Source organism: Rhopilema esculentum, unplaced genomic scaffold, assembly GCF_057945365.1.
Source record: "Rhopilema esculentum isolate cy_ngs unplaced genomic scaffold, ASM5794536v1 HiC_scaffold_36, whole genome shotgun sequence".
Classification (NCBI taxonomy): Eukaryota; Metazoa; Cnidaria; class Scyphozoa; order Rhizostomeae; family Rhizostomatidae; genus Rhopilema; species Rhopilema esculentum.
Genome location: NW_028300847.1, coordinates 2,303,193 through 2,327,116, shown reverse-complemented (window position 1 = coordinate 2,327,116; position 23,924 = coordinate 2,303,193). Strand labels below are relative to the sequence as shown.

The window sequence follows — 23,924 nt, the reverse complement described above, 5'->3', positions numbered from 1 at the left end:
ATTGTACCCACTATCAACATTGTGCTCTCTGCCTGATTTTTTATTTACAATTTTTATCGAAACAAAACATGGCCTCTAGGGTGTTATTGGCTCAAAAGCTGGATTGCAGTTTTAGCCAGACTCAGAACGTTCTGGATATCTGGCAGTTTTAACTCATGAACAGTCATTTGAAAGGAAATGATACCCGTTGGTCAAGCCTCCTTTTTACAATGGAACTTGGAATGTCTTAAAATCTTTCAATCCTATGACGTAGAGTTTGCTGTGAAATTTCCTTTGCCAATGCAACTATATTTTAAAGCAAAAGTAAAATTTTTCGTGCAGCTTTGACTTTTCCCATTATATCTTTACTGGATAAGCATCTTTAGCTTCAACTTTCATGTCTAATCACACGCGCTATATGCTGATTATTTCTTTACAAAAGTAGCAGATACAAACTTATAGCAAACGATGTCCGTTAAAAGACGGTCACCATGTCAGCATTCTAAAAATTGCTTGCTATATTTGATTACCCAGTTTCTGAGCAACGCGACATTCATCTTCTCAAAAGGCTTAACATGAAATTTGAATGGATGCATGAATTTTATGTCTGTCCGATAATAGGTCCAGAAGGCTTTGCTGTCAGATGGTCCTATGTCTGGTAAATAATGTCCCGTGATTTTTATCGTATTCTCTTGCGATTCAAGCAATCGTAACATTGTTGTAACTGCTATTTCTAGAAACACATTGTTTTTATAAAACATATCACAAATGGTAGAAAATGCTTCTGCGTGAACACGCGGGATATAAAAAAAGTCTGACCAGCCTTTGCTGCAATATATTTTACCATTACCATTATTTTTCAAATTTTCGTACAATTGCTTTGGCTGCCAGTTGTGTGGCTTTAACGTCGATATCTCTTTAAGAGTTTTATTGCACTGCTCCAATCCGAAGGAGCTGTTGTACCACACCCATTTCGTCTTGTAAGTTATATTTTCTCCCGATCCCTCGCGTAAAGGATGTCCATTTTCAATAAGGGCACCTTGCCATATTTTTGATCGATCAAATTCTCCGAAGTTCCACCAGTTTACTATCATATCATCGTTTATATAGAAATAACCTTCATATCCCGGATAAATCTGAACTGCACGGCCTAGACAGTTATAAGCAAGCAATCCTCCATGGTTTTTTACAATGATATCGACACTGTGACTTCTGTCCTTTTTTGGCCCACAGATAGCTATATTCGGAAATGCGTCTTTATAAAGTCCTTCCAAATGAGGTATACTATCATACTTGGGAAAATGATACACAATGACCAGCAGTATATCTTTGTAATATTTTTTCAAGCATTTCTTCCCGTGTTGTGGTTGCAACTGTTTGATTTCGGTGCCATAATATGGTCCACCTGTCATGCAGTCTTTGAAACGGGTCATATCTGAAATGTATAGGCATTCTCTTAAATAAGGTATTTTTTAAACAACAAAGAGATCTGCAAAAGAGTAGCTGCTTAGATGCATGCTATGTTAAGAACAAACTAGTTTTAGAACAGGTTTAGAAAACTGCGGCCTATTTGAAATGAACCATACCATAGCCCATCAAAATGTTCATCAAGAGCCTCTTTGCAAGATACAACCCAATTCAAAGAAGTTATCGAACATCATTCCAGAGTCCAGAAAAGTTGTTAACCTTCCTCCAGACAAAACACCCCAGAAGGCAAACCTTCCTCACAAAACAAAATAAATGGGCGTGGCTTGGGTGTGTCATAGGAGCTTCTATTGCTTTTCGTGGACCTTCCTCCGGTCATTGGCCGTGCGACCGTTATGTTTTCCTGACTCTGCATCATTCTACGAACTCATCACCTTTTGTGGCTTCTAGAATCATACCTTTTAGTTAATTTTCAAGGATTTGCTTCTTACTTTTGGAATGAGCTTCTTCGTTTTCGACAATATAATAGAAAGACAGATATATATTGCGAACGACTAGATTATGTTTCAGACCACAACAGTGAATTCCTATTACACTGGTAACTGCAAAACCAGCTTGGGAAAAGGCAACTGATTTTGACATGTTTGTTATCGTTGCCTTTATAGAAGCATGAAAACTGGTTCATGAACTAGACCGTTATTTTTGCAAAAAGAATTAAGAGTAATAGGATTTTTGAATTTATAGTAGAGTCTAATTGCAATAGGTATTTGGTTGAAGTACCCGTCGTTGAAAAATGCCTTTTATTCCTTTGTGACAGGACAATTGTTTGCACTGTAACTAAAAGCAGTTGAAGTTTCTCCCAGCATTTAAGGTACGGTCTACTATTCCTGGCGAAAGTCTTGGAATGCTTACGTAAGATCTCAAATGCAAATTCAGCCACATCCCGCATGGGAACAATGTTTATTTCAAATTAAACGACGTAGGAACGTAGGACGCACATTTTTCTTGTGACTTGTTTCATATTTGCTTAAACTTAGAATCCTTGACGCTATACTGCTTCTGGGCAAATTTTTCTTTGAAAAATTTAATTGAAATATATATTAAGTTCAGGCATCCAACATTGAAAAGTTCTTTTTGTTGCTTTATGAAAAGAGGATATTTCTGTTGAATTGTTCTTTGGTAACAAATGTTACCTTTTATGAGGTTCTTGCAAGAATAAAGCACAACTAGATTCTAGTTGTCTTGACATGACGTTGCCCTCTAGATAATCTTCTTAAGAATCATCATTTATTTCATCTTTTTTCGTTCTCAATTTGTATGTTTGATAACCGATTCTTCGGGTGCTTGAAAAACTTCAAAGCTCATCAAACAAAAAACTCAAAATTTGAAATCTGATCAAAGTTCATGCTTTGGACTTTGATCATGCATAAGTCTTGTCTTGTAATTTCTGCACTTCTTCACCGGCAGCAATTTTATCATAATTTTATCGTGTTTGTCATACTAGCTTTTCTCGAGATATAACATTTGGTGACATCAAAGGCCCTTATTTTTACTCTTTCATACATGCACTGTTATCATAAACATCCGTTTTGGGCAGTGCGGCAAAAAGAAAATGATTTAAAACAATGCTACAACTAAGTAGCATCTTCAAAAGCTCCAACACAGAATCAAATAGACTTGTCTTTATATTGAGTGACTGTGTTGCATCTATTTCATGCTAGTTTTTTCCAAATCTACGCACTTTAATGAAGAACTATTACGAAGTTAGTATTTTGAGTTTGAGCACTTCTAATTAATGATTTTTCAACAGCTCAGATCAAATATTTTGAATCGTAGGCCATAAAGCAAACTTTAAATAATCTGCAAGCATGCGACTTCTATTATCCTACATGAAGAAACAATAAATTATTGATTTTACGTCTAACTATACGAAATACATCTAAGAACTTGAAAAATAGCAGTATTTTACATCTTAGAAGCTTTATCTAACAATTACAAAATAGAAGCTTAATTTTCTGCATACAAACACATGTACTAAAGACTGTCAAAAACCGAGCCTAGGTAGACTCACTTATAGAAGTAATTTGACGAATATCATTTTCTATCTGCACTCACCTTTTACCAAAACAACAATGGTTGTTATAGTGCTAACCACCAGGAACAGAAAGCCATACTTTCCTGCAGACACCCAGAGCATTTCAATTTTTGTACACGGCTGGCAATCAACAATCCGTTTGAAAGCTGTCGGGTAAGTTGGTGAGCCTGAACAAACAAACTACTATGTTTATGACCATGATCAGTTTGATTGTATCCAAATTTTGCCGTTCAAGCGAACATTTAATCTCTTAGATAAATCTCATGAACTTTTTTTACATTCTAAAACTTTAATTTTCATTAAAAGGTAAATATGCAACACGTGTTTGAGATAGATCACTAGCACAAGAAAAACTTCAAATCAAACTACCTGTTGAGGTGTTATTGTTTTGCCTTCCTGATATAATTCTATCAAACCTGCCCATTCGCATTAGATCATGACCCTAGCCCACGAGCAGGTGGCACAATTCAGCAACTAAACGACCCTATTTGTTCTGTCTGCCTTGTACCATGTGTAACGTGAAAATTGTTTATTGTATCCTGATAAGGGTGTATTATTAACCCCAAACATCGTACCAGATTTTTTAGAACAATAGGATTTTAGGGATTTTCGGAGAATTTTTCTCAAAAACAAAAGGATTTCTCCAAAAGCGTACAAAATTTTAGTGGAGTGATATGTCCGTCGGTATCTTGAAGTTTACAGGCCAAACCACAAGCGCTCAAGTGCTGTCAACAATGAACGTACATTCTAATTTGGCAGATTTTTCCTCCTATCTTCTTGTCCGTTTTTTAAAAGAATATTAATTAGATACTAATATTAGCAAAGTTGCCATACTTGCAATTCTGGCAAGCTTCTGGGAAACACCCTCTAAGCTGGAGAAAAAGAAATGGGTTTCCTGGGTCCCTCGCCCCAGACCCCATTAATTGTCAATGCCTTCTGCCGTCGATTTGACCAAGCCACGCTGTTTTTATTTGTGAGCCCGCGGCCGGTGGGTTTCCTTCCATTCTAACAAAAGGACCCCTTTTCCCTAGAGATGGGGCCCCATTGTAAAAATATGAAACTTGCCTTTCGTTGCCCATTACGAATAGTAAACATCATATCGTGGATTACATCAAATTGAGGTTTAATATAAAGCATGTGATTGTAAAAGGGATTCGGTCCAAACTTAAAAATGCTTGACTTGTGTAGGTTGTGGGAGATTTAAAGGGAATTTCAGCTTTTATCGTTATGGAAGCTTCTGGAATTTTGATTTTTCATACACCCGTGCACCTAAATCTTTGACAGTGGCAAGGGTCGAGCCAAATTTAGAAGTTTAACTTAAACACAGACTCGACATTAACCATTTCATTTACTCAAACCACAGCATTCAGAAAATGCAATGTGAATGATACTTGAACGGGAGTTGCTGCATCATTCTAAAGATTCGTGTACCAAATAGTCTAATACTTAGCTGGTGCTTTGCTGTTGAATATGGAACAACACAGGTGAAGGTATAGCAACATGGAATTAAAAATCTACATAAAATACGTAAAGCAAATGAGAAAAATTAGCCAAATTTCACAATAGACGAGTATTCAAAATAGTGTCTCTAAGAGTAATAAATTCACAAAACCGCGAGTTGCAAGTGGTTCTCAAAGAAGCAGTGAAATTTATGCAAAAAGGGGAGAGGACCAATCACTGGCGGTTCCTTGGGATGCAATAAAATGGTTTTCGAAATGTTAAACCTAAATGTTTTGTGAAAAATCCATGTAAGCACGTATGAAGTCTGCAATATAAACAGCAGACTAACTTGGCGCATGATTACCAAAATTTCAAGGGAACCTCCTTGTTATCATTTAGCTATGATATTATGATTAAGATATGAAATTCTCGTACAGCTATAAATAATACGAATTTGATAAAAGCCTCTGCAAGTTGGTCCCATTTGTTACCAAAGAATATCTAAAAAAGATTTGAACTCTTGCGCATAATTACTGAAATCCAAATCAGAAAGAATTTTTAGTATTTAATGTTTAATATCAATTAGAGTAACAAGCACTTAATTAACATCCCACCTCTGCCATTAGTGCTGCATATGGTATGTTGCTTGGAAATTGATAGACTATAACGGTTTGTTCACTTGACCACGCCCTAATTTTCAGATAACACCCACCTGGCCTCCTATCAGTTTTTCCTGGCCGGTAAAAATTCTGAATCAGTCCACGACAACTGTTTAATCAGTCCACGTGAACCAGGTAAGATAAGTTTGAGATAAGAGTACCTCAGGAAATAAGAGATAAGAGAAGGTAGTTGCTCATAATTAGAAAGGCCAAAACTCCGAAGCCAAGAAAAGCGTTTTTATTTTTATTTTGTATTGCATTGTAAAAGTCAGCAGACGTTTGATTTTCTTGTAGCTCCGTTTGCCTGGTTATTTCTTGAGTAAGCTCTTGAGTAAGAGAGGTCTTTCTACATATATATTAAGTTATCAAACCCAGGCAAATTAACGGAAATAAATTTATCAATCCCAGAGGCCAAAATCACAAAATTTAGTCTCCGTTTACGATAAAGGCAGTTTTCGATAATTTTTAAGAAAGGATGGAAGTTGGTTTAATCAAAGTGAAGGATTGAAATGAAAATACAATATCATAAAATGGTTTTATATCGCTTGAATATTTGATTTAAATGTGAAAAATGGTCTTTCTTTCTCAATTGGAAAAAGAAAAGGCGCAATCGCATCTCTATTTTGGGCACAGCAAAAAAATAAGACTTTTCTGAAAAAACCTAAATACATCGAAGCAAGCAAAAATTCAGTGTAAATAATATATACTAAAATGGATGAATTCCCGAAAACAAAACAGGCACGTGCCCGTCATTTCCTTTGACAGTTTAGGCGCTACTGCGAACAAAATTTCTCCTATTAGGTTATGGGGAATTCAAGTAATATTGACAGCTGCCAAGTCAGTATCTAATTAAATCAAAATTAATTAAGTTAATAAAATCTAACTAATTAAAAATATCACTTCATTATAAGTTACAATCCTGATTGCGTGCGATAATTCGTCAGTTTTTCTGTACATTGACGATTGAATTAAATATCATTATTATTCTATTTTATAATTCTAAATCTCATTATTTATTCTATTTAATAGGCGAGCATTTCTGCACTGTAAAGCATGAAAGTTACAATTAAAGACCGATTCTTTCAGTTGTGCAAATTTCTTGAATGACTTCCTTCTGGAGTGGATCATTAGGAACGTCTTATGGATCCTCTTATCTGATTGCCATTATAATCATTATAACCAGACCGAATCCAAGAAACACAGTGCCAACCCATCCGATGATATAAGACCACCCTGCTTCCCACAATCCAACAATATAGTATTTGGCGTACAAGCCAAGTCCACTAGCAGCGAAAACAACTGAAACATAACAAATGAAACATAAGACGATAATATAGTGAGCGAATAAACTGAGTACCAGAATAAAATAAATTAGCTTTGATAGTTAAAACTAGATATTTTTACATAGCAACGAGCAACCCAAATATGATACGTAACATTCGTCACATATACTGACAAATTGTTATGCCATCTAAAGAACAAGGTTGTATGATATGCTAGCGATTAGCCCAGTGGTGGCGCTAGGCGAGGGCTAGGGGGGCTACAGCCCCTCCATTGGAAGCTTCTAACGTCCCCCACATCGGATGAAATTTTAGGTTATTGTCGGAGCAAATTTGACAAAATAACGTACGAAAACTGCATATTCTAGTCATTTTAGCCCCTCTGTCGGAAGGTCCAACCCCTTTGTCGGAAGATTTCTGGCGCAAGTATGCCAGAGGATTCAAATCTGCCAGGTACCATTGTTAAAAAAGTTTTAACAACAAATTTTGTTTAACGCATTGGGCAAATTTAGATATTTTGTGACGTTATCATCAAAAGTTTAACGGCCCATATCTCTTAAAATATAAGCGTCACTGGGTTGGTGTTTTATAGATTTTTTCATCTCTTCTGATGCTTTTTCCAATGTCACCTCAGATTTAAAAAAATATCACTTTTAATTTTTTCTGACCGTAAATGAAATTTTGCCTTCTCACGTGACCGGAAGTAAAATTTGAAATGGTACCTGGCAGATTTGAATTCTCTGGCATACTGGCACCATGAAACAGTTTAGAGAACCTTGACAACACGTGCGGGTAGTTAGTTATGGTTATAGCAGTTTTTGCATTACTGTGACCACAGATATGTTAATATTCCAAACGAGCTCTTAACACATCTTTCATTATATGGTGACAAAGACTTCCCGACTGATCTTAACAAAAATATTCTTGAATTGATTCTAAGATTCATTCATGAAACTGATCGACTTCATTAGGACCGCATCATAGTTTGTTATACCTCGCATAACCACCATGTACCTAAAGTTCTGTCTAGTAGATGTAAATTTAATTCGTTTGTAGTACTCTTATGTTCTTCTGTGTATTTTTATGTAATTGGTGGGAGGGGGGGGGTGCTGCATGCTTGGGAAGTTGTGGTGGGGGCCACACACTTGATAAAAATCCCTCAAGTAAGGCCTGGGACAATTTTTATAGCATTGTTTTAATTCGCATCCAATTATGTGTGTCAGTTGGTGGCTCTCAGGTACGGCTTTGCAGGCGGGTGGTGCCTCTTCCTAATTCACCTGATAGTTTTTATTCTTTCTATGTTGATTTGCCACAGGGTTGTCATGGTCTATTGCTCCCTGTGGTATCAACATCCCTGTAGTGTTTGTCAAGTAATTAGTAGGTAGCGTAATAGGTAACTTGTCTTGTAAATTTTTAGTGGAATATAAGAAAAAAAAATGAGAAGCAGTGCCAGAAATTTCCAATGGAGGAGCTAGCAATCCTAACATGGTGTTATAAGTTACTAATGAGCCTGATACAATGTGCCAAATAGGCTTTGTTCTGACTAAAGCCTAGAAGAGGTGTCACAAAAAATAACCAACCAGACAAAAGCTGTAGCACTGCAATAACTGCAAAAAGCTTCTTATTCAAGACCATTCCACAGCTGCCCACAATTATTGCTAAGACCCCGAAAAGGGCTGCAAGTATAGACAAAGCCACAACTCCTGCAAATTTTGCTGCAAAATAAAACAGAGAAAAATTATCATATAAAAAATACAGAAAATTATATCTGATTGCCAGGTTTCCTTTTTCATGCCCTGAACATGCTTCACAGAGATTAGGTCTATTTGACACATAAAAGGCAAATGATTTACTGGCTAATTGTTTAATTGAACCTGAAAGCAAAAACCCCAAAAAACTGGAGGAAAGAAAAAGTTCCTCGGCAATCTCTGTTCCCCGATTGATCCCTGAACAATTTTGGCTCACACCTGGTGACACATCATTGGTGAGTGTGCACATTTGAGTGTGCATCAAATTTTTCAGTGATTCTTGACTGTGTGCATCAGGGACTGTGCACCAGTTTAAAAGTAGAGGTGTGCCCAAAATTTTTTTTGAGGCCAGGCCCTCTAGAATGCTGGAAAATGCCCCTTTCTTGCTTAATAACTTTAAAATAGATAAAATTAGCTTGAGGTCAATAAAACACCAAGCTAACCAAGTAATAAAAATAGATCATATCATTAAAGATAAAAAAACACCTAGAAAATGAACAAAAAAGGTTTCCAGTCAAGAAGAACTGCTACAACATAGGAGTAAATCATCCAAAGTTGTGTTAGAGTAAACCTTCCAAAGAATTGTCTAGCCTATTATTGCAAAAAAGTGGGGGGGGGGGAGCTATAGCCCCTGCTAGCCTAATAGCTGTGCAGTGCCTGGTGTGCATATTTTGTCCAGCACTTTTCCTGTTTGCATCAATTTTACACCTAAGGGAAATTCAATAATTGAGAGTGGTGAACTATGCTTAACTACCAATACTATCAGTGGTTGTTTTCCAAATTCCTAAAGGTTTGATAATTAGAGTGATAATTTAGAATATAATGGTCAAACAGGCCAAAAGCATTAGCATCCTAAGAGTAAGAGCATCATGAGGTTGATTTAAAGCACGGCCACCTAGAGGGGGACAAGGGGGCAGAATGCATAAGGTCCTCAATGTCTAGGGAACCTCTTAAAGAAAGGAATTTCCATTTTAAGAAAGGAAATAAATCCGTTTATAGAATGGAAATAAAAGTAAATTGTGACAATGAGACAATCGAAACAAAGTAATATTGAAACAATTGCAAGAAAATGACTGCAAAGAATATTATGAAGTGTATTTTAAGCTAATCTGAAGAACAGGGTGACAAATATTTGGATCACTCAATTTAGAATGGCACACATATTTCCAATCTCAGTTGCGAACAAATTTAGGTCATTTTGCCGTATTTGAATAAACTTTTTAATTTGCACCACATCCAAAATCAAGGGTGCATTCCTTGTTTTACAAAAATTTCTCAGGATTGCAGGTTTCATTAAATCCATACTGGGAATACTAAGATTTCACAAGTTTGTTTTGGCAAAAGAACGTCAGAAAAATAAATGGTGAAGCAAGCAAAAGTACTAGAAAATAATAGAACAGAATTCTAGGCCTTTGTTGACTTTATGGAAGCTGATTTATTGGCCCTTCGAAGGGAGTGATAGTGGAGGTCCGGAAAACAGCTGTCACTGGCCAAAAACAGGGATATCCCCGGAATTTGTTAAATCAAGGGAAAATTGTAGAACAACTATAAATTTTATCATTTTCTCTTGGGTAGATTAAAAAACAACAAAAATGTATGAAGTGACGCCTCTGAGATTTAGGCGTGTTCAGCCATTGCTACGCCAAATTGTTCTGTGCTGGGCCAAATCGTTCTGTGCTGGGCCAAATTGTCCTGTGCTAGGCCAAATTGATCTGAGCTTGGCCATCGCTACGCCAAATGTACACAATTGCTACGCCAACATATAGGAAAACTCTATAGGAACATATAGGAAAACTCTACGCGAAATGTTACTTCAATGGCAGGAAAGATAATGAGATAACGGACACCTTTATGTTATCTTCAACTCATCAAAAACAAAATAACGGAACAAAGTTGGGTACAAACGTTCATCTGGAAGGAAGGCCTAATATCATATGGGTTACGCGTATATCATTTCCGGGGGCATAACTTCTACATACAACAGGACAGGGCTGCCCAACCATCGGTCGAACACAGAAACAAATATTTAGCTTACCTGGTAAATCGCCAAAATCTTGGAACAGGTCATTGCAAGTGGTGGTCTTTTCAAAAGTCCAACAACGTTTAAAAAGACCTCTCGAGGTTTCCGAAGACCCAACAGTATATTTTTTCCAGTAATTTGTAGCAATGCAAGCGATTAGTAATCCAGTACCCAGTACTGTAACCACTGCAAAACAAACTGGTAATACTTTTGACATTTTACAAACACGCAAGATGAGTTTCAATGTGTAAAAAGCTTGGAAAACAACCTGTCAGTTTGGCAGGTGCGCCTTACTAAGTTTCCCAATGAATATATCGTTTCGGCAAATGTTTTGTTTTCATACTCAACACGTTGTGTCCCCAGCACGTGAAACAGTGACCATATGAGTGCTGAAGGCCTTATTAGGCATCGGTGTATGACCTTCTAGTTCATCCATATTCAAAGGCGTACGGGCCAGTGGCTTTATCCCTCTTAAAATCGAGAACAATATATTTTCGGGACAAGTGGAAAAAATCGGTCAAATGGCAAACTTGGATACTTTTTTACAAGAAAATCTTACAAGATTACGAGCCTCAAATTATAGTCTATAGTTAAGATTGAATTAAGAACAGTCTGTGCTTCTGCAAAATGCAATTTTGAGCCTTGTGAAACCCATTTTTTCTTTCTTTTTGATTTGTCTAGAATTTCTGACGAGAGGATGCTGGTTTGAATACCTTACGAAAATCTGAAATGTGACGCCAAAAAATACTATTTTTGGAAGTAAGAACACATAACCAGGGCTGGCGAAACCGGGGGGCTGAGGGGGCCATGGCCCCCCATTTTTCTGCAAAGGTGAAGAAAATTTTTAGGCAAAAGTGGAGATAAGTGTAGTTTATGATTCTGTAAGTAACTTTGCCTAGTATTCTCTTAGATGTGTCCTTAGCTTTACCTTGGTTGCTATGTCTTTACTATAGAAGAAAGGCATACATGAAACTGAATATGGGAATTAGATCGAAAAAAACGGTCATTGTCTAAATTTTACAACGAGTAACAGCTTTAGACAGGACATAGCTAATGTTTACTTTCACAACGGATTCTCGTAGTAGGGAGTCCAGGCTTTCATAATCTGCCAGGTGACTTTTTTGAAAATGTCTGGATGTCACAGGACTGATGACGTCATTCAACGGTAAAAAATCAGACAAAACCATCGCTAGCTCTTTACTGGATTGTTATTTTTTGACGCAAATTACATTCTTTGACTTGTCTAGGTGCAAGCTTTCGATTGGTGTACATCTAAGCAGTATTTGCCGAAATCAGTATTTTCATTATGACGTCATCAAAAATTTGCATGACGTCATCAAAGATCTTATTTTATTATTATTATTTTGGGAGCAAGTTTTATTAGATTCTCATGTTTGCATCATTGTAAAAAACCCTTTTTATCTTTTCTTCTAGGAGTATTTTTTGTTCTAAACTTTTTTATGCACTTGCCTTGATGACTCACCTCTACTTTGTCGTGCGCCAAGACCACCAAGGTTTCGAGACTGGCAAGGCTGTCTCTATCGAAAAGACATTTGCACATCTCATCAAAACCATAGCTCTAGTCTTGCAACTCCTGAAGGTGTACTGTGATAAGGAAATGAAGCTGTTCTTCTTAATTTCGTGTGCAAGGAGTCAAATTCATATGTAAATCAACCACTAGAACACGCCAGATGGAGTATTGGTGAGATGGTCATATTTTGCAGTCTGTTTTGTACGTTGCTGGTAAAAATTGTGATATATTATCGAAGAAAAGTTAAACAGTGATCTAAAACAGATTGCTTACTGGCTTCAGCGAAATAATCTCGTTATTAATCTTAAAAAGACCAAGACCGAGTGCGCCCTTTATGGTACACACCAGAGAACTTCGAAATCAAAACCAATGGAGATCAAGATCAATAACACAAAGATCACAGAATCTAAAGAATACGAATATCAAGGAGTAAAGATGGACAAGAACCTGACATTTTCTGATCATTTCGAAAAAACAATAAAAAAAGCCACATCTAGAGTAAAGTTATTGTCGCGTATACGGCATAATATGAGTCCTTACACAGCAGAAACAATTTACAAGGTAACAATTTTACCAATTCTGCTTTATTGTAACAATGTGTTCCTTCACATGGCACCATCAAAAAAGATGGTGTATGAGAACATTCAGAGACGGGCATTGAAAGTAGTAAATGGCAACAGGGACAGTGTACAGCTGGAGAAAGTCAGTAGTATACGAAACAAGATGTGTGCTCTTGAAGTTTTCAAAAGTTTGAATAGCGTATCGCTACACGCCTTTCGAAACTACTTCACTAGAGTAGGCGATTTCTTATTTAATTATCAAATGTATGTTCAAAATTAGAATATGTAAAGAATTTTTTTTCTATGAACCACACTAATACCACCTGTAGGCCAGATCATTCTTTCCATCGTATGTCTAACCAAAGCTTAAAGGCAATTTCTCTGAGTTCCAGCAAAGGAGACAGTGATGAAGGATGAATGGATCCATATCATTTTCTATACAACGAAATTTTAATTTTGAATGACTTTTTTAACTAGCTAAAGATTTTTAGGCTTCCTTTCACGCGTTATTCAATTACCTTTAAAAGGCGATGACGTCATAAAATGATGATGACGTCATGAAAGAACGTTTAAAAGTAAGTATAATAGAAATTCAATACATCTTTTAAAAGCACTGAATGTGTGCAATTCGAATATGGAACGTATTTGACAATGATAGTTGCGAGAAAACAATTAAAAAGGTTCAAAGTGAATTTTCTTCAAGTTGATGACGTCATCACAAAATTTGACTTCCGTTTAAGATATTTTTCATTTCATCTCAGATTTGAAATCTGCATAGTTAATTTAGTGCAAAAATGCAAAAAAAGTTGAGTTCGAGTCCTTGGCCGATTTTTAAAGATTTTTTATCATTTTTTTGATGACGTCATCAAAAACAGTAACTTCCGGTGATAATTTTTTTTGGCCCATCTTGGATTTGGAATCTCCATGGTCGATTCAGTAAGAATATGAAATAAAATTTGAGGTTAGGCAGTTTGCTAGTTTTTTCTACAAAATTCCCTGTCTAATATGGTAGTGGTTATTCTAAAACTTTGCAAACTTTTCTATTTCAAGTCAACATCACAATAGACGCGACTGTGCGACACTTTCAGTCAAAATTCATTTTAGATACAGTTTCTGGCCATCCCTAAGACACCAAAATTCCAATTGTTTTGCCGCCAACCGTGCCGCCTTTCCTAAGCTAAGTTATCGCCAGCCCTGATAACTTAGCAACATGCAGTTTGAAAACACATATAAAAAAATAATATTACTTAGTTAACATCTATAGCAAGGTTGTCCAACCTTTTTCATGAAGGCCACTTCCAGATTTAGGTCGTAGATGGAGGGTCATATATATAAACTCTAGAAGACCGAACAATTACAAAGGAAGATAGTATAGTTTAACTTCTTCAACATACTAACAAATTAAACTTTTTTGAACAGGTTTTGAACTGCGATCAGAAGCAGCAATTTTCATATTTCCTACGGATTTCCTATGGATTCTTGCGGATGTCGGGGATTTCTACGATTATATGGAGCGGGTATTGGATTTTCAGTGAAACAACTAGCCAGACACCGCGGAGCGTTGAGAAAAGTGGGGGTCTTAAAAAGTGGGGAGGGGGGGGCTTAAAACGAATAAAAAGCGGCTTGACTGATTCATTGGTAACTTTTTTACATTTTTGGCAAAAAGTAGGGTCAGGCCTCCTTCTCTGCGGTGCCTGCTAACGGATAGGGGATCGAAAAGATAGCCACCGACTTGCTATATACCGTCAATGAGAGCAATCAAACGCGCGGCTAATTAAATAAACAGTAGCGGATTAGCGGTTTTAGCCACCCTACCCCTTACACCCCGCGTTATGCACAGAGTCATTATGTTGAGCCCTCCCCCACTTTCAAGGTCACTAGCATCTCCCTCCTGTTCCAGTCAGATTTTTTTCTGGACCCGTGCCTCAAACGTGCCAGAATCTACTATATAATGGACTTCCTCACGCCCCCTGTGCTAAAGTCAAGGAATGTAAACTGGTAACTGGATCTGACGAATCATATGAATCTTCTAATGAATATTCTCTTGCAACCTAAACAAATACTGTGTCAATCTCTGTCAACTTGACCTGACACAATTGAACCCTTTTTGAGTCATCTTTATTCCTACTATATATAGCAAATTTATAAAACTCCTTAGAAATCTTAATAAAACCTTCTCTATTTAGTCCCAGATGGAAGGGTTGTATGCCCAGGGTTGTGGCCATCGTGCCCTTTAAAACCATAAATTCCCAAATACAGGGTTTTCAAATATATTCTGTAAATAATTGACAAACTGATTGTGTTTATTCCACAGACGTCTGCAGGTAGAAGTCATGTTCACCATTTTACTCTAGGGCCCACGCCATGAATTTCAAGGTGAAAGGGCCAAGTTCTATAGTAAGTAATTGAAAGAGAAAAACAACTAAGTAAAGTTTAAGCATTTGTGACCAATCTAACTACAATAATAATTCAGCCTACTGCATTCATTTTTAAACAGTAGTCTTCAGAAGTAGTAGTTTAAGTCAATTGTTGGAAGTATCAGCTACTGCAAAAGATTCAGCTACCTATGCGTGTGAAAAATGCATGTAAAAACATCACATCATTGCTCAAATAGATCAGACTTTTACACAACAATGAGCATTTCATAAAAGTCTTCATAAGCAACGGGGTGACAAGGTTAAGCTTATAAGGTATAATTCCTGATTTGACCTAGAATCCAGTTTCTGAAGAAATATAAAAAGTTTACAAACTGATCATTACACATGTAATGATAGTCAACTGGTCTGTATAAAAGGTTTATTGCTATTGCTGCCTGGAAAAAATGTTTAAGATCTTTGGACAACAGATAAGGGGGGAAGGGGGTCAAAGATAGTTAAGGAAATTCCTTTGATGTGCAGCAAGAAGTTTTGGTATTTTAATGCTTATGCTTGAATTTTTATGCATTTCAAGATTAAAACTTTTAACAGCAAACAGAAGGGCAAAGATATTTCAGGAATTTGTTTAAAAACTTTTAATGTGCAGCACAGCGTTCTAGCATTTTAGTGTTTATGCTTTAGATTTTAATGCATTCAATAACCTACTGAAGGCACTAAGAAACACATCAGGCCCCTGGGCACCAGAAAAAGACAAAGGTCTTGTATCATTTAAACCAGTGACATAAATATCAAAGTGAGGAACTCCAGTTATTCCTCTGTGATGAGCTGTTTCGGCTTCTTTCTTAATTGATCCACGTAGATTGGAATCATGAAATGATTTGATCATTTGGTCAGCATCAAAACCTAGTTTTTGCCCAATTTCTGACAAGATTTCATCTGAATTTACATCCTTTCCCTCTTCAAATAATGCATGGAAAAGAGCCTCTGCAACATCATTCTGCTTATTGGTGGACTTTGCAAATTCCATTAAGCAATGGGACTTCATTGTGTTGACCACCAGACGATCTATTTTGAAGGTGATTCCCTGGAGGGTAGGTTATATGGAGGTTAGTTCTAAAGAAGTAAAAATTAGTGAAAAATGAAAATATGTCCTATTTGACCCTGAATTTTTCTTCATCTACTATGGAAAGAATCCATATTTCAGTCTAGCCAGAAATATGGAAAGGGATGATCTGTCTTTGTTAGCAAAGCAGAGATTGTCATATTGGCACTATATTGTGCAAAGTTAAAAAAATTTGTCCCTTTCACTTCTTTCATGGTTTTTCAGAATGAAGTTTTGCAGTCATAACAAGGCCTTCAAAAATTCAAAAAATTTATCATTGCAGATAAAATATTACAGTCTGCTACAAATATTGCAAAGGGAATAATTGGTTATTGAAATGGGAGAGCAAGTTCATTGTCTTTAATTGTTTTGCAAGCCTTTCGTTGATCAAGTTTGCAAGCATCAATTAAATTATTTGATGGGACTCAGGGGGTGTCTGTCAATAGATAACTTACTGGGTGCCACAGAGCCCCAATAGTTCTCTATCAACAGATAATTCAGTAACTGACCCTATGAGATAGAAGCCCCCCCCCCCCCATGAAATCAATTTCAGTGATGCTAAACACTTTTCAAAAATTCTTTTCAAAAATCACAAAATTGAACACACCAGTTTCTTGCTAACATCATAAAGAGGGCTTTTTCCATCTGAAACTCTCTTGGCTGTATCAGGTCCATATTTGCTACTAATGTATTCAAGAAATGGAATACCTTCATCTGGTGTTGATGGGTTCAGGAAAAAAGGCTTCCAAGTAACCTTGAATACAGCTTCATCCTTAAATTCGTCTAAAGCTGTCTCTAGGTGCCTTTTCCCAACAAAACACCTGAAAAGAAGGACATCAAAGATACATTGATAACAAATATTGTATGCATGTGTAATTATCCAAATTTGTTGCGTTTATTTGTTTGACAAATAGCTTACATGCTTGACACAACTTATGCTATTGCTATTTTAAATGTTATTTGCTAATGTACAGCTATCCTTGCTTAGCAAATTCATCTAAGAAATTCTTGAACTTCAAAAACTCCAAAAGGCAGAAATTCTCATTATATGCAACAATCCTTGTAGTCTTCAATCTTCAATTGTTTACTCCTGAAGGCTTTACAACCAATCTGGAGCATTGAAAAAAAGAAAAAATAAATTAAGAAGTAAAATTATATTTCAGTAGTGGATTTCAAAAATCAACAAAACTCTCTTAAGCAAGAAAACGCTTTTCAAGCTTCTTCAGTCGATAAACACGAATTCATTTTTCAGTAATGAAGCTCCCCTACGAAGCCCGCTACGCGGGCTTGCCAGTGGCCCTACGGCAGGGTACATAGATTAGCCTCGGAAAAGACAAGAGGTGTATTAACCTCGATTTGAAAACAATTGGCTCCGCACAGGTCACGTGATCAAAAAAATTGCTTGCACTCTTGTGCGCATTAAATTCGCACTCCTGTGACTATCGCTAGGAAGGGGGGAGCCTCTACCCCCTTTCTATTTAAGGCTCCCCCCTTCCTAGCGATAGTCACAGGAGTGCGAATTTAATGCGCACAAGAGTGCAAGCAATTTTTTTGATCACGTGACCTGTGCGGAGCCAATTGTTTTCAAATCGAGGTTAATACACCTCTTGTCTTTTCCGAGGCTAATCTATGTACCCTGCCGTAGGGCCACTGGCAAGCCCGCGTAGCGGGCTTCGTAGGGGAGCTAGTCTTCCGTTAATTGAAAGTTGCTTCAAAACATTTGCAAGCCCAGGTCTATTCGTGTTCTTCGTTTAAATATTTTAATGGTTTACCACCTAAGTAAGCCCCCCTTGCATAAGCCCCCCTCGAATTAGCCCCCTGGGGGCTTATTTATTTTTGATATTTTTGGATGGGGGCTTATTCGAGGGGGGGGGGCTTATACGAGAGGAGGGGCTTATAAAATTATTGTAGACATTAAAAAGAAATTATTAAAAGATCTCGTTTATTTTAGTAGGAATTTCTTTATGAGCTTTTAATTAATTATTACCAAAAGTATGAGTTTTTGTGGCAATTCAAGAAAATGCCAAAGGAAACCTCAGATGGCAAAAATTCATCAAAATAAGGGGGTCGGTCCAATTCTAGAATTAACGGTAGCAGTGGGGGCTTATTGAAATTTTTAGTTCTAGGGTGGGGGCTTACTCGAGTGGGGTTATTTCGCGGATTTACGGTATTTGTAAATCTTGCCGCGGCTATCGGGTGCGCGCGTAGCGGGGCTCTTAGGGGAGCTAGTCTCCCGTTCACTGAAATGTGCATACAGATTTAATGCATTACGGTTGCAATATCGAGGCAAGTTTGAAACTTGCTTAAATACATTTTGCGAGCCCCGGTCTATTCGCTGTTCTCGTTTATGTATTTTCACGGGTTACCCCCTCAAGCTCTACTGTTTTTCCTGATTTCAATGATTAAGTTTTTTATCACTACATTTCTTTTAGCCCTTGTGGGGCTCGTTTAATATTGGTTACATGTGGGGATGCTCGAAAATGCGGCCAAGCTTTTCGCAAAAGAAAAGAGTTTTCGTGCAGAATTTTTCTTATGAGTCTTTATTTGATTACCCTTGCCACCCCTCCGTACTTTTCAACTGGCGTCGGAGCATAGATATCGCTGCTGAAGAGAGAGAGAGAAAAATGTTTTGAAAACTTTCTGAAAAGATATGAATGAGCCCTATAAAACTTCTGAACTAATTGCGAAAGCCTGTTGAAAAACGTTGACAAAGGTTCTCCCATAGAATTTCCATAAATGAGCAGCGATGGACAATGGCAACGCGATAAGAAAAAATATTATATTGCGGATTGCGGAAAGCTGTTGTAAAACGTTGACAAAGGGTTCTTCCATAAAATCTATACGAATGAGAAGCGATGTACAATGGCAACGCGATAACGAAGAAAAATGTTATATATCGAAAAAACCAAGGCAGAAATCGAAAAACGAAGCTCGCCATGTAATATTAGAACCCCTAGTGGACCAACCCGTAAAAATTGAGCAAAATAGGACCAGCGGCGTGAGAGGAGATACTGCTCGCAAAACAATGGCGATCAGCAGCAATATCAGCGTTTTTAGCTCATTTGCATATTCACATATTAGTTATAGTAGAAGCTCCCCTACGAAGCCCGCTACGCGGGCTTGCCAGTGACCCTACGGTAAAGTACATAGATTAGCCTCGGAAAAGACAAGAATTCTGTCGAAGCCCCCTATGAGTATGCAGATTAGCCTCGGAAAAGACAAGAGGCGTATCAACCTCGATTTGAAAAAAATTGGCTCCGCACAGGTCACGTGATAAAAAATTACTCGCACTCCTGTGACTATCGCTAGTCAGGGGGTCGCCTGAGATAGAGAAGGGGTAGAGGCTCCCCCCTTCCTAGCGATAGTCACAGGAGTGCGAGTAATTTTTTATCACGTGACCTGTGCGGAGCCAATTTTTTTCAAATCGAGGTTGATACGCCTCTTGTCTTTTCCGAGGCTAATCTGCATACTCATAGGGGGCTTCGACAGAATTCTTGTCTTTTCCGAGGCTAATCTATGTACTTTACCGTAGGGTCACTGGCAAGCCCGCGTAGCGGGCTTCGTAGGGGAGCTAGTCTTCCGTTAATTGAAAGTTGCTTCAAAACATTTGCAGCCCAGGTCTATTCGTGTTCCTCGTTTAAATATTTTAATGTGTTACCCCCTAAGTCTCCTGTTTTAATTTTCCATAAAATTTCATGTTAAGACTTCCCAACCTTACTTATCTGTTTACTCCTCTGACAAATCAAATTAAAGTTGAATCTATCTTGAAAATCAGAATAAAAAAACAATGTCCTCCTACATTCTTTCAATTTAATAAGGAATGCAAGCAAAAAGTGTAATATCATACAGCAAGCAGGCAAGGACACTTTAAACGTGACAAAAGGCAAACATAATTAATCTAATCCATAGTCACGCCTACTGTGAGTAGCATATACTATTGGCAAGAGCAGAAAATAATTGCTCGAGGACAAAGTATTATTTACTTGCAGCAACAACCCTATTGAGATAAGAGCTTCTTTTCTGTAGGAAGATAATGCTTTATTACCCTGATTGTAATTCAGTAAATCCTTTTAGAAAGGAAACCCAAAGTTGATTACTTGCTGGCTCCAGATACCGATACTTGCGAAATTCCTAATAGAATCAACCCAATGAGTAGTTCCTCGATTATTAAGATTATCAATTAGCAATAGAAACACGTTCGCGGCGAGTCTAACGACTCTATTTAGCAACCGGTTTTTAGTGTAATTTCACCCAAATAAGCAGAAAGCCATTTAAAATGGTTTCTAGAATGATTCATTTACAATTCCGAAAATGATACAGGCACAATCTACAGTAACAATCCAGTTTCCTTTCAGCACAAAACCACGAAAAGAGGCAAAAATTCGCCGTTAGCGGCAGGGGTCTAGCAGTAAGCAACCGGTTTTTAGTGTAATTTCATCAAATTAAGCATAAAATTATTTGAATATGGTCTTGTTAAGAGACGAATACAACAAATCCATTTTCCTTGAAGGACAAAATTTCATGGGTTAATCCTATAATTTCTCCTATTTAGTCAGATTCAAATTTTCAAGTTTTCCAATCATACACTCTTAGCCCTCGTCGACTTATAGGGCGCTTATAAATATTTTCTAAGACCATTCTTAAAGCTGTAATGTTAATTTTGAATCCAACGTGAATATCTTTATCAAAGCATTTCGCTCAATTCTTGTTCACTTGTGATGCTGTTTTAAGATATAATTTTGGGCCACCTTCAAACTTCCTCTGTTTATTTTGAATCAAACATTAAAGTTTTCCAACAATAAATTCCTGTTAGCCGCTATTTGTCCATGGTGCTCGTTTAGATATATACCATCTAAAAATTTCTTAAGAATCAAAATTCCTAAATAATTATGTTGATTCATAAAAGAATTAATGACTTCTCTTCTAAACTCCAAAGAGTTATAGAGTTATTATGCAGTTCTATACATTTGAGGTCCACATATCATATCTTCGTCACAATTAGCTTTTGAAACACTGCAGGAACAAAGCAGTTAAAAAATAGAAAGATAAAAAACAGCCAAAGTTTCGTGCATCAGAAAGGAATCTTACTCTTACAACAAATTAACAAAATACAATTTACGGACAACAGCTAATTTATATTATATAACTTTAGTCCTTTTCTCCACAGTCAAGTTTTTTCTTGTTTCATCATTTGATTTAACGCCAGCATAAATGCCATCAATTTCGTTTCGAAGGTCCGAGAATCACGTCTGCGTCATAATTATTGCTTGAAACGATCTTTGATCTAGATGAAGAACAAAAAGATTAATGAAGATGTTATTCCATCGTTAATGAAAGCACGTTTCAAAGAAATCGATATACAGCCAATCCATATTCTTTTAAGCACAAAACTACGCAAGAGGTAAAAAATTCAGAGAAACACGTTCGTGGCGGGTCTAGCGACTCCTTTCAGCGACCGGTTTTTAGTGTAATTTCATCAAATTAAGCATAAAATCATTTGAAATTGTTCTTGTTAAGCGAGCAATACAGCAAATCCATTTTCCTTGAATTACAAAACTGCGAAGAGGTAAAACATTAAGAGAAACACGTTCGTGGCGGGTCTAGTGACTCTATTTAGCAACCGGTTTTTAGTGTAATTTCACCCAAATAAGCATAAAGTCATTTGAAATGGTTTCTAGAATGATAAATTTACAATTCCGAAAATGATGCAGGCACAATCTACCGTAACAATCCAGCTTCCTTTCAGTACAAAAACCAAGAAAAGAGGTGGGAATTCGTCGTTCGCGGCGGGGTTCTAGCAGTAAGCGACGGGTTTTTAGTGTAATTTCATCAAATTAAGCAAAAATCATTTGAAATTGTTCTCGTTAAGCGAGCAATACAGCAAATCAATTTTCCTTGAATTACAAAACTGCGAAGAGGTAAAACATTAAGCGAAAAACGTTCGTGGCGGGTCTAGCGACTCTATTTAGCAACCGGTTTTTAGTGTAATTTCAACCAAATAAGCATAAAGTCATTTGAAATGGTTTCTAGAATGATTTATTTCATCAAATTAAGCATAAAATCATTTGAAATGGTTTCTAGAATGATTTATTTACAATTCCCAAAATGCTCTCAAAAAGCTAGAAATAATTTTCACTCAAGGGGCAGGCAAATCCCATTTGTCACAGCGGGAAATCGTAGAAAAAGTGAAATTTTAATCGAAAAATACTCACTTGTTGTACCAAAAAGTCAGCGAATCCGATCGTTTATCTACAAAAAAGGAAGGCGGTTAGGAAAAGTTGCTGCAAAGGATTCTCGATAGGCATAAAAAGGTAGGGGCTGGCGGGATTACATAATTCGCATTACAACGGGTTTTCCTATGAAAATCAAATTTTCTTGCATCAAGAATAAACAGCAGGCAAAATCTACCACAATTCTTCATACTTTGATTGCAATAAAGCAAATTCAGTTTCCTTTTAGCACAAAACCACGAGAAGAGGTAAAAATTTTTCGTTCGCGGCGGGGGTCTAGCAGCCGGTTTTTAGTGCAATTTTATCCAAATGAGCAGAAAATCATGTCAAATGATAAATTTCGAAAACACCTAAGAACAACAGCGCTTACCTGTATTCACATGCCATCGATTCTGATACCAGTGAAGAAGGGGAACAGCCAGCAGCCATCGCAGAACCGAAAAACGGGCAGCAGCGGGTGAACGTAGCTACTAAAACGAAGAAAAGGAAGATCGTCAGAAGCACGAATTACATGGCTCTTGCAAACGAAATAATAACAAACGGGGTTTCAATCTATCGATCGATAAAAAGGAAAATAGCTAGCGAGAATGTTTATAATAAAAAGCTAGCGAGACTCACCTGCAGCTGTAGCACTGTAGAACACGACCGTCGACAACCGCTTCGAGTTCGAAAAGGAATGCCAACCAGCAGTGCACGTAGATTTATTATCATCCAATTCCAAATCACCAAAAAATTATGAGCACATTTGAAAAGCCTCCTTTGAAATCGAACGATTGCTGGAGGAAGAAGTTTTGAAATCTTTTGTAGAGACCAAGAGAAAAGAGAGAGAAAGAACCTTTAGAAACGGGACAATGGGACAAAGAGCTCGGAGAGCACTAATCGTGATGGAGAGGATCGGAGCGATTTTGGAACGAACCCGGGAGAAAAGGTACAAATATCTATAAAAAAGGGAGGAAAAACGAAAAAAAGAAACCCCCTACGCAGTAGTTTGAGGATCCAGGACGAAGTGGAAAAAAGAATTTTGAAAATGGGCAAAGCGGTTTTGGCTCGTAACCTTTTGAAGCGCTCGGTGGTTTTGATGGAGGGATCCGCTCGTGCATTGTGTGGGGCTTTTGTTTGAGGAGATTAGAGAAAATTTGCATAGTCGCATATTAGTATTAGTTAGATGTCAAGCTAACAACAATGCATTTATAATTTACCGATTATAAATTAAAATTTACGCATACGCCCGTTTTTCTAGACAAGTCTTCATCGGACAAAGGTCTTGGCGAAAAAGCGGGGGACAGAGCTTGGAATCACAATTTTAAGCGTACATACCATGGTCATATGGTGTCTGAGGTCACATCAATGGAGATCTCTGGTTTCGACATACTTTACTTCGCTCACAACGCCACAAAATTTGCCTCAAAAACAAACTTTGTCTTTTCGGTTACAGCCCTTTGTGTAAACAATACAACAACAACAAAGGCCAAAGGGCACT

The 23,924-nt window shown here is 37.2% G+C and overlaps 2 protein-coding genes and 1 long non-coding RNA gene across 5 annotated transcripts; all 3 read right to left on the bottom strand.

Moving 5' to 3' along the window:
- Positions 1-51: 51 nt before the first annotated feature.
- LOC148957240 (uncharacterized) lies at positions 52-11,092 on the bottom strand. Of its 2 annotated transcripts, XM_089115709.1 has the most exons (4): positions 10,662-11,092; positions 8,459-8,593; positions 3,520-6,897; positions 52-1,414 (listed from the first exon to the last, which is right to left on the bottom strand). In XM_089115709.1, the coding sequence occupies exons 3-4, from the start codon at positions 3,599-3,601 to the stop codon at positions 474-476; spliced, it is 1,023 nt and encodes a 340-aa protein (XP_088971835.1). In that variant the 5' UTR covers positions 3,602-6,897; positions 8,459-8,593; positions 10,662-11,092; the 3' UTR covers positions 52-473. The 2 variants fall into 2 exon arrangements, with proteins under 2 accessions (XP_088971835.1, XP_088971836.1); XM_089115710.1 differs by lacking the exon at positions 52-1,414 and having other exon boundaries at positions 6,122-6,897; positions 10,662-11,019.
- Positions 11,093-15,164: 4,072 nt separating this feature from the next.
- On the bottom strand, positions 15,165-23,829 carry LOC148957239 (uncharacterized). Its single transcript, XM_089115768.1, is given in 3 exon segments — positions 15,165-16,196; positions 16,822-17,035; positions 23,762-23,829. Coding segments are annotated over 3 exon segments (681 nt in total). The 5' UTR covers positions 23,815-23,829; the 3' UTR covers positions 15,165-15,782.
- LOC135687255 (uncharacterized) lies at positions 19,751-23,750 on the bottom strand. Of its 2 annotated transcripts, none has more exons than XR_016145264.1 (4): positions 23,063-23,750; positions 22,815-22,911; positions 22,427-22,463; positions 19,751-21,498 (listed from the first exon to the last, which is right to left on the bottom strand). It is a non-coding gene; the product is annotated as an uncharacterized LOC135687255 (long non-coding RNA). The 2 variants fall into 2 exon arrangements; XR_010516177.2 differs by having other exon boundaries at positions 22,815-22,914; positions 23,063-23,743.
- Positions 23,830-23,924: the final 95 nt, after the last annotated feature.